Here is an 11,927-nt window from a genome sequence, read left to right on the forward strand (position 1 = left end):
CTGGAACAAATTGCTCAAATACAAAGGAGTAAAGTCGCTTCGCGCGAAAAATATCGCTAGTGGAAAACCGGCTTAAGTCGACGATAAATTATTAGAAAGGAAATATTTTTCCTTTTAACCAATAACTGGAAACGTGATTACATTAAAGTGGAGCCACTCGAAATGGCGGTAATTTCGGTACCTGTACTTCATCTAATAAAATTGTAAAATCATCCCATATGGATCCCAATCCTTGTAATGTTGCCGCGCCGGAGATGTTCAGTGACATTATAACCTCCCCCCTGAATATAATGTAAAAAAATAAGGAAAACGTTTGTAGCAGTTAAAATATCGGCTGCATTTAGAGTCCTCAAAAATAAGGACTCTGGGGATTCTCAACCACCTTTGCCAATATTGTCCTTTTCGTATTGGCTATCCTCGATGTCCTCGCCAGTCCCTATTTCACCCTCAATGTCCTGTACTTCCTCCTCGGTCAACGGCAAGGTTTCGTGCAGGTATCGAAGGCTGCCTCCTTCGGCAAAGTCCGCCACGGTCTGACCGTGCCCCTTGAGGACCCATCGTGTAGTCAAAAGTCCCTCAACACCCACCGGGCCACGAGCGTGAATTCGGCCCGTGCTGATGCCAACCTCAGCACCTTAAACACGTCGAAAGACGATTATTTTATTATTTGAATTCATTTAAAACAGCAAACCTTTCTGAACATGTATACTAAGAAACTGTTCAGAATAGAAAGGCACTGCTTGTAAAAAAAATTGGGCAATAATTTCCAAAGGCGCTTTCCAAGGGCGCTTTGTTAATAATTTGAACTTCTATACTTCCTAAATCAGTATCATGTATTGGGATATTGCTTCGCTGCGCATCGCGCTGTGCTTCTAAATGAATACGAGAGAGAGAGTTGATGACTTTAGAAACATGTAAAAAAATGTGAATAATGGAGTTCCACATTTTTTATACGCAGCACTGATGCGCAAGGGCTGCTGTTAAATTCATTTCACAGACATTTAAACACGTTAACATACGGGTTTATATAAAATTAGAACGCATTAAGTTTTGTGCTTTACTCTGTTTTCATTCCAACTGCAGTTTGCAGTTTGCGCCGAAGTTACGGGCTGGCGTATTTAAAATCGCCGATATTTGCCGCCATTTTGACTATTTTGTTACCTAAGATCAGGTTTCGATCAATGGCACTCGAAATTCGCAATGCAATTTCAAGAGTGCGCATGCTCTGCACTTTTCACTTTGATTCAATGCGAGTTACGTAACAGAAGAAGGTATATGATATTTAACAACGACTCACCCAGGCCGAAACGATAGCCATCCGCGAAGCGAGTACTGCAATTGTGAAACACACACGCGCTGTCGACGGCCTTCAGGAACATCTGCGCTGCTTCATCTGAAAATACATAGCATTACAGTTTACTTATAGTTCAATGGTTGCTAGGTGATTGGTTCGACACTTGTTATATGTGAAATAGTGAACTCTATCTGAACTGAAACGTCTCGGCCATTTTAAAGCCAAATTCAGCACTAGTGTCAGCATCAATCTTCTTAACAGAAGATACTGGCACTGGTCCTCAAACCGGCTTCAACTTGATTTGGCCAAATGACCGTCAATTATCGATCCAGTTCCGATATAGAGTTCAGCGCTCAGAGATAATAACATCCGCTGTTCCTAAGACATCAAATAAAACGTTCGAACCTACCGTCGTCCGTTACGATGGTATCGGTATGGGAACTACCATATATATTAATATGATTGACAGCGTCTTCAACATTATCCACGATCTCCATCGTGCATTCCAATGCCCCGTACTCTTTTCGCATCGATGTCGCAGCCATTGGACCAAACGGCAACGCCTTAGCTAAACGCATTCCTGGATGAACTACAACCTATGATATCAAAAGAGGCATAAGCATAAAGGCCTCGATTTTCTTCTTTTGATGAATGTGAAAGAGTAGATACGTTACGGATGTTTAAATAAAGGCATTTATACATCATCTCGGAAGGTTATGAAAAAGGTGGTCAATTTTTTAGGCATAGTTACTGGCAGAGAAAGCCAATCAGGTTTCTGATTTGAGATAACCACGATTAAGCTACTTCGAATGCAGTTATAGCAGTTTTATACCACCGACCCAGAGCATTTATAACTATGACTTGCACCTACCTGTTTGTCTCTTAAGTTGTTAAGAATATCCTGGAATGTTTGCGTTCCAATGAGATCTTTGTGGATGAGTAAGGTTTCCATAGCATTGCAGGCCGCTGGATAGTCACACTTTGAGTCAATCACTGAAAGATCACACAAAAAGTAGTTTTTAAGTTTTAAGCTCTTATGAAAAAATGATATGAAGTTTTATCCTATCGATACTTAAGACCGCTTACCAATGCGAATAGCCATCGCAGGGTCTGCCTCTTTATCAACGAACACGTGACATATTCCCTCCGCGTGACCGAGCACAGGTATCCCTTTGCTTTTCTCTTGAATTTGCTGAACCAGCTCGTTGGAGCCACGAGGTATGACGAGATCAATTATTCCTTCTAGTTTGAGAAGATCACTCACTGCTTCCCGAGTGCTTATCTTTAACAACAAATTATACGTATTACATGAGGTATTGTAAAGGCATGGGTCGGCAAAGCGAACGTCTTAATTGGGGATTTTGTTTCGTTTCATATTGCGGTCTGTGGCGTCTCGGCATTGCAGAGCGCAATACAAAACTGGACACACATACTTATGGGCTACCCCAGGGAATACTGAAGAAAAATATTACATGTTTCCCTACCAATTGTACGGCCGTTCTCGGAGCATGTCTTGACACAGCCTCTTGGACGATCTTCAGCAAACAACGGTTGCTATGATACGCCTCTTTCCCGCCTTTCAACAGCAAACCATTGCCAGTACTCAGTCCTAACGCGGCCACCTAATGTGTTAAAACAAATGGTCGTCTCTGTGGTCCAATTTCACAAAAAAAAACAAATTAGCTTCTTGGAATATCTTTCTTCATTGTAACTAATGTATAAACCGTAAATATTCCTAGTACATATTGCTGAGGTTTTGTGACTAAACACAACCCGCTTAAACAAACTCCCGGCTTTAAAACAGCCGGATTAATTACGGATTAATTACGGATTAATAACGGATTAAGCTCGTATATTTACCTGTGGCAATGCATCAGGACGTGATTCAAATATCACCATCAACACACCAATCGGTGCTGTCTCTTGAACGAGCTCTAAATCTTCGGAAACCTTCGTTCTTCGGAGGACCCGACCGATATTCTCGTGAGAGCTTTCGGCAATCTGTCGGATTCCGGCGGCGAGATTGTTGATTTTGCTCGGAGTTAGTGAGAGTCTGGACAACATAGCCGGCTCGAGGTTTTCGGATAATGTCGCTGCTTCCAAATCACGACCATTTGCATCAAGAATCTCTGTTGTTCGTTCTTCAAGAAGATCCGCAAGGCGATACAAAATATCAGCACGCTGTCATGAATAAACCAAAATAACTTGTTTATTTTTCATCCCACATGCAATACTTTAAAATTTTCAATGGCGTGAAAAAACCAGACCAACCTTCTCGGGTTCCAGTGCTTGCAACGCTCGACCGGCACTTCTGGCTGTGCAAGAGTTAAAGAATGCGATTCAAAATAACATCAGGGTTTCGGGGAAATACAGTTAGTTTAGTTTAGGTTTCCTTGTGTAGTAACACTGGATCAATAAGAGATGATTCTTACTGGACCTCTAGGAAGAACAGTTTAAAACTGATAGAGCTATCCAGTATAAATCAAGTTAGTTTAGTTTAGGTTTCCTCCTGTAGTAACACTGGATCAATAAGAGATCATCCTTACTGGACCTCTAGGAAGAACAGTTTAGAACTGATAAAGCTATCCAGTAAAAACTAAGTTAGTGAGTTGAACGATATAGTTATCCGGTAAACAGTCAATTTAGCTAAACACGAATTAAAATCTTCCCTATTATATCACCTTCTTCAGCTTGGTCCTCTACCGAAGGCCCCGTCTGCTCTGCAAGGGAGAAAAATGTTCCTATTTTTCCACCAGCCAAGATCTTTGAAAGAGCGTGGTACTCGGAACCAACGCCATTCGCAATCACCACGGACGTTCCACGTTCAAGAGCCCAGACTGAGGACTTCACCTGCAAAGAAAATGGAGAAAACGATTGAAGCCGCTACCTTGTTGAGAACCAGACACAAAACCGACTGTGCTTTAAAACACAAACCTTAGATTCCATTCCCCCCATACCAACTCTAGACTTTTCACCGAAAGTGATGTTTTCCAAATTTGAAGGATGAAAGGTCGAGATGAGTTGGGAATCGCTTCGAGCTGGTGGCGACGTATATATTCCATCCACATCTGACAGCAGAACTAAAACATCTGTTCTCATTTCTACAGCAAGCAAGGCAGCCAAACTGTCGTTATCCTTCAAACTGATTATCTACAATAAATATAGGAAGAAAAACACTATGATCATCAACAGTTTTTATAATAGTTACTCACCGATTTGCCTGAGCTGTTGATTCTGATTGGCTGAGCTACTCATGCACTGTATAGATTTGAGCTCATATATGTTGAGTATAGTGAAAACAAACAGTAAAAATAGTAAGAATTTGTGATGGGAATTTAGCTAATAAAAGTTTGGACTTTTCATTATTATAAAGTTCTGGCTATATCATTAAACGATTATAGCTGCAATTCTCTTTCATCATATGTGGTTAATAGCCAATAAGTCGCAACAAAGTTGGCTATCAGCTCATATACGACTCGAGCTGAAGATAAATATTATACTAATTTAAGTTTCTAAGAGTTTGTCTATTATTATTCGCTAAATGCTTGTTGACATAACTTATACATAATAATTTAATGATCTAATGAGTGGATAATACAAAAATCTGTACACCGACTACATGTAGATACAAATATTAATTAAGATATTTGATAAAATTTTATTCAAGTTTAACAGAATGTGATCTATTTTGTTGTCGCAGGTACGATTTTCTTATGTAATAAGCTTTTAAAACGAGGCTTTACACAACATAAAAATCGCAGCAAGATTTTTTAGGAAGATACTTACCGAGTTTGACTTTCTTCTTAACTATGAAATAAAATAAAATAAAGGATATTGTGTAAATATGACCTATTTCAAACGACAATGCATGGAGAAGAGCTTCTTTTCAAAATATCAACCATGGTATGCACATGTTTTTGTAAATTATGTTTTGGAAAGGATTAGTACGAGATAAAAAAAAGAATTCGCACAAATAAAATATATATTTAAACTCGTAATTAATATCGATTGATGTATTGAATTATTTGTTGAATTTACGGTGTGAAATAACTAAATGAATGGTCAGTTAATCGATTGTAGTCTCACTTTGGAATTACAGCGGTTAATAGTCCTAGCAAGGAGCTTAAGATGCTGTTATATTGAAAAGCAAAACATTTAATTCGAACATAAAGTCATATTTATTTATTATAGAGTGTAATATTTATAAATACATGTAATCATTATATTATCACTTTGATTAGATCATTATTATATCGCAGACTCAATATCAAATTAAATTTACTATAAAAGTCGTATTTCACTGGGAAAATTAATTTCATGCAATTTGATTGGACGTACGATCTTATCACGTGTGAAAAAAATGCGATACACGGCTTTTGATTGGACGTGAAAAATTGTCGTATGTCATTTTGGCGGCAATTTGTTTACATATTTTTCAAGATGGCGTCGAAATATAGGAACTCGATTCAAAACATGAATCTAATATAATTCATTCATCAAGACATTTTCACATTTAGCACATTATAAGATCTTTCGGAAAGAATATCTAACTTCTATTGGACAATATTACAAAGAAACTGAACGGTAATAAATATGTTTTCATGCATATAATTTCGATTTTTGTTGCGAGCTGTATTTTGTCAAATTGATCTCTTTTACAATATATACAACTTTGTTCAATAATAAACAAGAAAGAATTCCATTTTAGACCAATCGGTAAATTTGTTTACATTTCTAAGCAGAAATTGCATAAATATCAAATATCAGAATGCATAAATATCAATTCAGACATTCTGATTGGATATGCCTGAAAAATTTAAAAAAATTGTCAATTTAAAACAAAATTCCTTCTTGTTTTAATGATAAACTAAATTTAAAAGGGAAGAAATAGTATACCCACCCCTTTTAGGTCGTGGTCTTCGCCGGGTGGCGGTGCAACAGCATCGTTCGTGTTGATTATTGGAATGCAATTCATTTTTATCAACGCGTCCATTGTCGACCTCAAATTGCTTCGAAGTTCGGCATCTTTAAAATCCGGAGTCGTTACGAGAACCTGCGGGCGAATTTGTTTACAACACGTTGAAATGAGATCATTCTAGAGGCCGATTTACACTTGCATTTTTTGCTTCAATTTTCAATGTGATTTCATACTTTTGATTGATGTGAAATTGTGAATAGTTATGTACGCTTTACGTATTAAGTGCCCCAATTGCAATATCTGTAACTTATCCATTCATTCACATCGTTCAGAGGAAGGATTTATAAACACCACAATTTTCTATTAATAACGTAGGCGATGCGCAAAACCGGAGGTGAAGCCAACAACTGTCATTCATATCATATAAGTACAGTACCAATCAGCAAGCTTGTTTTTACATTTTCAGCAACCCAATCAGAATGCATAAATTTTGACTACTTCAAGTAAAAAAGTAGGTACATTATTTACAATTTCACATGAAGTATTATAAATTTAGACATTCTGATTGGCTTTGCCTAAAAAAATGTAAACAAATATAAAGACTAAAACGAAATTCCCCCTAGTACAGGGGGTATTCAGGAAAATTTCTTGAGGAAGTTATCAGTTCTTTGATTACCTGAGCACAAGTCAATCCATACTGGCTAAACATGGCTTCGTACAATGACAGCAACCCACCCTGACCCACAGCAGCACATGCTCTTGGCTCAAGTTGTGGAAGTAAATTTCCCTAAAAAAATACCCCAAATTTTTAAATCTACTTGTTTTCTTCTGTAGAGCTCAATTCCACAGGCTAAATTTTCAAGCGAAATGTAAAATATTTCGCCTGCTTCTTTTGTATTGTGAGCAATGAAGCAGAATTAATTGATTCATGTGGTCAAAATTCAAAAGAAACATTTAAAGGAAATATTTTGCATTTTGCTATGAAAAAGCACCTGTGGAATTAAGCACTAATATGTTATATGCTATCATAACTAAACTTCATGTAAATTTTCATTTGACGTACATTACTGTACCTGCGGATGCTCGTTTGGTCTCAGGGATTGTCTCATGCTACGAGACAACAGCAGTTCATGGCGAAGCCTCTGTTTGCCAAATGCAACCGCACCACTTGTTACCAACATCATTTCATGACCCAACTGTTGTAGTTCCGATATCTAGTAAAATGTTCATGGACATTGTAGGTTCTATATTATGCTTTGATTAGGCTTTGGTCATGTATGCAATAGAAATGCAAGAAACTATTGGAATTTAGAGTTCACACAGACCGTCCAGGGCTGCCAGGGCAAAGGGGGCAGTTGCATCCACTGCCTCAGCTTACCAGAGCATGTGGGGGTAGACTTGTGCCTTTTGGGGTACAAAATCATAAAGCAATACTGCACAGTAATAATATTGAATTCATATTCCTCTGTGGGTTTTAAAATCTATGACACTTATACGTATAGCAACATGACAATATTCACTGTGGACCACAGGGAAGGAGTGGTTTGTCAGGTGTCACACAAGATAACATGCTGTTTTCTCTAGGGAGTGATGCTAAACGTTTATACAGGGGGGTACTGTGACAGGAATAGGTAAGGACTCAGCTTTTGATAATAATTTCGACATGATAATTAACAAAAGATAATAAGATGATAACGAAACAAAAAAAAACTAAATATAACCTGAGGCTTGCTGTGATCCATTCATGCTTTAATTAAGAATGAGTCACGTATCGGGTCGTGACTAATATGGTAAGTAAATATTATTGTACAGTACTATTTTAATGACCAATGTTGACCTACATCGAATTATTTTGTTAAAAACATGCAAACGAAAAGTTACGAATCTACGTTTGTATAATATTATCTTATGGTAACATTGCTGTGCAACAGAAAAAAACATAGCCGGTTCATTGTGCCTAGAATATGCGATTATAATAAAGATCAACATTTGAAGTGAACCTGTTCTACAATAGAGGCTAATCTTCCGAGAGCAACACCACACTCATCCTCGCGAGTAATCACGGCAGAACCAAGCTTCACCATAACTCTTTTCTTGTTCTTTAATTCCATACGATGTAGCGCAGCTTTTCTGCCCGTGTAGAGTTCATCGAAGCTCGTCAAGCCATTCCCGTTCTCTTGACTGCTTAAGCCACGTTGCCAAAATACAACGCGACTCTTCAAGGCAGAACGAAGGCCAAAACAAGCCCGATTACTGAGCGAATACATAGTATATAAGCTCTCAAAGCTAATGTAGGTGTCAGTACGCAATTCACACCAAAATACAAAGCTTAAAGGACATTTTATCACATTTATTTGATCGCCAATTTCAACCACAACTTATCAAAGTTTTACGCTCCGTTCTTTGACTGCCCCATTGTTTTGGAATTTTTAATTTCGTGTCCGATATCCGCCCTTCTGATTGGTCGTTTCCGGCCGGAACGAACCGGAGAACGTACGGATGATGCAACATCCAAAACGTGACGACGGATAAGTGTGCGTGCTTACCTCATGCTAGCCTAGTTAATAGGCCTTCTACCGCCGTTAATTAGTTACCCGGAAACGCTGAGAAACGCTGATCGGTAATTTTCGTGACGGTTCCGGCGGAGAAGGCCTAGTACATTTCGTAAACTCGGTTTCAGTCTCGCGCACGCTTTTCCTTTAAGATGACTAAATATGGCGGAAACGAGTGGATTAGCATGCCCACACATCCAGTGCAAAAATGCGAAACAGATTTATAAAAATCTTAAACGGCACTTTGTTTTGCAGATCGGTCACTTTTCACATCATCTAATGCCATAACTGCCTGGATGGCTGCCTTGAATTTGAATGTGCAAGTCTGTTAATTTCCCTGTATTCCTTTCAGCAGACTTTCCCACAGCAATAGAATTGATTATACTAGTTAGTATAGGGCATTTTTCTGTAATATCTGTAGCAATTTTGCCGAAGAAACCAGGTTTCACGACATTGCCTTCTTCATATGGCTCTGCAAAATGTTCAAAATCAATTGAATATAACTGACGTATTGAAGCCATTTCATGATCCAGCTGCTTGCATTGTTTGTTTGACAACGCTCCATCTGTTGCAATAGCTTCTAATTTGTTAATTGTTTAGAGTTCGCTAATTCTTTCCTTAGTAACTCATTCTCATGCATCAACTTATCAAGAGCAGGATTCCCAGTTCCTAACTGTGTTGATGGTACATTGTCATCAAGGTATACTTCAGATTTAGTTGTAATGTTTTGATAGAAAGATCTGCATAAATGTTAAAGATATTAAGATGCTTTTTGAGAAGCAGATGCTGGTGATTCTGTTTCAGTTTCTTCATTACTGTCGATTGACATCTAAAATAATTATCCAACCACATCAGCCCTCTGTATGCAAGTGATTAACATTCAAAATGCATTGTACTGGAAGCACAATTTAAATATATTTATTCTTGGCTCATATAATCATATTTCCTTTTTTTGCACCTTGATGCTTTACAGCATGTTTTATTAATGCCAATTAAATAATGGCAACATGAGCATGATACAGTTATATAATTGAATATTTAACCACAGTAATTTGAAAGTAAACATGTAAGAAGCAGCTTAGTTAGGCAAACCCAGTTGTTGATGTATGCATGTGAGGAATTCATTAAACAAAAGAACCTGATATGATTGTGTTAAATAAACAAGATGGCTTATAATTTTTTCAAAATGATGGTTCAAATAAGTTAAACTGCTTTAAAACTTGAACATTTCAAAGTAGTCAAACCCATTTCCATACATCAACAGTTGAGGTGCAATTTCAGCCTGAACTGAACATGATGCATCAAAATAGCTGCTAAAGTAGATTTTCACAGAAAATATATAAATTAGTAATCACAGTAAGTGGTAATGTAATTACATAGTGAAGGATACAACCTCTTTCTTAAATCAATGCCATCTTTCTGTGAGCCAATTTGTTTCTCAATAACTGTAACTTTTCCAGGAAAAACTTCTTGTATGCATTTCCACAATGTAGGTCGAGTTATGTGCACATCTGGGCAAGAGCCCCTCACATTACTCATAGCATTACAAACACTGATTTCCTTTCCAACATCATACTTAAACAACTTTGGAAATATTTGACGAACATATTCTTAAAAAGAAAATCACAGTTACATTATGAAAATAGATTAAACAAAGGATAAGAAATATTCAATGAGCCTTAATTTTCAATAAGATGTTAGGCTCAATGCAGAGATTAATACAATACATATTTATTATCCTATCAAGGGGCAATGCACCTTGATGCACAGTACTTTGGCTTTTATACTTTGGCTTTTTCACCCTGTCTAATGCCAGATGATCTTACTCTAATGCCAGACAGTTTTATACACACAGGCTAGCTAAAATGTATACAATCATTTATAATAAATAGATTAGCTTATAAATAATAAAACAATAAAATGGGCAGCAGTCATTAGTAATATAGTGTACAATACTGTTACATCCCCTATATTGCACTATAACTGTTTTTGTTATCTAAAATATTGCAGCAAAACATTACATAATAATAATCACAGATTAATATCTGTATGTCCCAATGATCTCGACATGTATTGTGAATTACTACTCATGATTCAATTGTGTGTAAATACAATTGTATCCACACAATTAATACAAATCTCGCTCATTAAAACAACAAAAAATGCTTTACTACATGTAATTTGATCATGATTTTCACGAACATAAAATACAGTATATTACCACGTTATATAGTTGCATATGAGTGCAAGAAATGGAGGAATATAAACACGTGTCACATACCTTCGTCTTGTTGTCGTTTAGATTTCTTGCGCACTTGTTTACTTTCTGGACTGGGAGTAAAATCCTTTGCACTGTATAAGCTCTTCCTCGAGCTAGTCGATACTTCTTGTTTGTTATATGAAGGACGAATATAATGTTAAAATACAAATATTGTATGCTTATAAAAGAAAACAATCCTAACATAAAGACGATATCAAATTTCGAGCCATTTGTCATGCTTGAATGCTCACCTGCACAATACTACGTTATACGCATATATGGTAATTCGACACTACAACACGAGATTAATAAATTATAAAGAATTACCTGAATTGACGGATCCATCCATGACCATATGCACAGAAAGTAAAAGAATATTTTTAAAAATTTATTTCCTTGAATATTTTTTTTATATAAGAAATGTCTTTACTCTTTTAAGAAACATCAGTGTAGGCATTAGGACCCAGGACCACTCGAAGGGCAAAAATCGTTCTCGGAAGGGCAAATTTGCGAAATGTGCTAGGCCTTCTCGCTCCCTCCCCCTCTCCTTAGTCTCCCACGATCTATATTCTGCGCGGCCACTATTACACAAAGCAGGGAGCGAAAGGCCTAGATTACTAGGCTAACCTCATGCGTGGTTTTTAAAAGATAACCATGGTTTCCAAAAATGGACCCAAAGAATGCGATTGAAAAGTCCATTTTATCTCAAAGGCTCGAATTCCTAGCAATAAAAAACCATGGTTATGAACCTATCTATCATTTTCGCAGTAAATATTTGCCCACCACAGCCAAATGAAACAAATTCAAGCGAAATTTGCATGAAATTTGTGGGCAGTATTTTATCGTGTGTAAACACAGCTGATAAATTGAGAACTTGAGGAGTTTGGAAAAACTGCTTATTAT

At 37.1% G+C, this 11,927-nt stretch overlaps 1 protein-coding gene across 2 annotated transcripts; it reads right to left on the reverse strand.

Annotated features, from left to right (window-relative positions):
- LOC114525860 (delta-1-pyrroline-5-carboxylate synthase-like) lies at positions 1-11,270 on the reverse strand. Of its 2 annotated transcripts, XM_028547319.1 has the most exons (17): positions 11,046-11,270; positions 10,155-10,374; positions 8,213-9,504; positions 7,286-7,426; positions 6,889-6,999; positions 6,195-6,347; positions 5,081-5,101; positions 4,229-4,444; positions 3,976-4,144; positions 3,566-3,609; positions 3,155-3,475; positions 2,779-2,916; positions 2,381-2,576; positions 2,166-2,287; positions 1,704-1,890; positions 1,298-1,393; positions 1-634 (listed from the first exon to the last, which is right to left on the reverse strand). In XM_028547319.1, exons 3-17 carry the CDS (start codon positions 8,477-8,479, stop codon positions 375-377), a joined length of 2,442 nt encoding a protein of 813 aa, XP_028403120.1. In that variant the 5' UTR covers positions 8,480-9,504; positions 10,155-10,374; positions 11,046-11,270; the 3' UTR covers positions 1-374. The 2 variants fall into 2 exon arrangements, with proteins under 2 accessions (XP_028403120.1, XP_028403121.1); XM_028547320.1 differs by lacking the exon at positions 5,081-5,101.
- Positions 11,271-11,927: the final 657 nt, after the last annotated feature.

This window comes from Dendronephthya gigantea, unplaced genomic scaffold (assembly GCF_004324835.1).
Source record: "Dendronephthya gigantea isolate DGI-Jeju-01 unplaced genomic scaffold, DenGig_1.0 000036F, whole genome shotgun sequence".
Classification (NCBI taxonomy): Eukaryota; Metazoa; Cnidaria; class Anthozoa; order Malacalcyonacea; family Nephtheidae; genus Dendronephthya; species Dendronephthya gigantea.

Excerpts from the sequence above, each read along its gene's own strand:
- LOC114525860 (XM_028547319.1), bottom strand. The coding sequence starts at position 8,479 with ATGTATTCGCTCAGTAATCGGGCTTGTTTTGGCCTTCGTTCTGCCTTG. Across the intron at positions 2,288-2,380 it reads TGCGATGGCTATTCGCATTG|TGATTGACTCAAAGTGTGAC; the intron begins GTAAGCGGTCTT and ends GTGATCTTTCAG. Across the intron at positions 635-1,297 it reads TGGCTATCGTTTCGGCCTGG|GTGCTGAGGTTGGCATCAGC; the intron begins GTGAGTCGTTGT and ends GACGTGTTTAAG.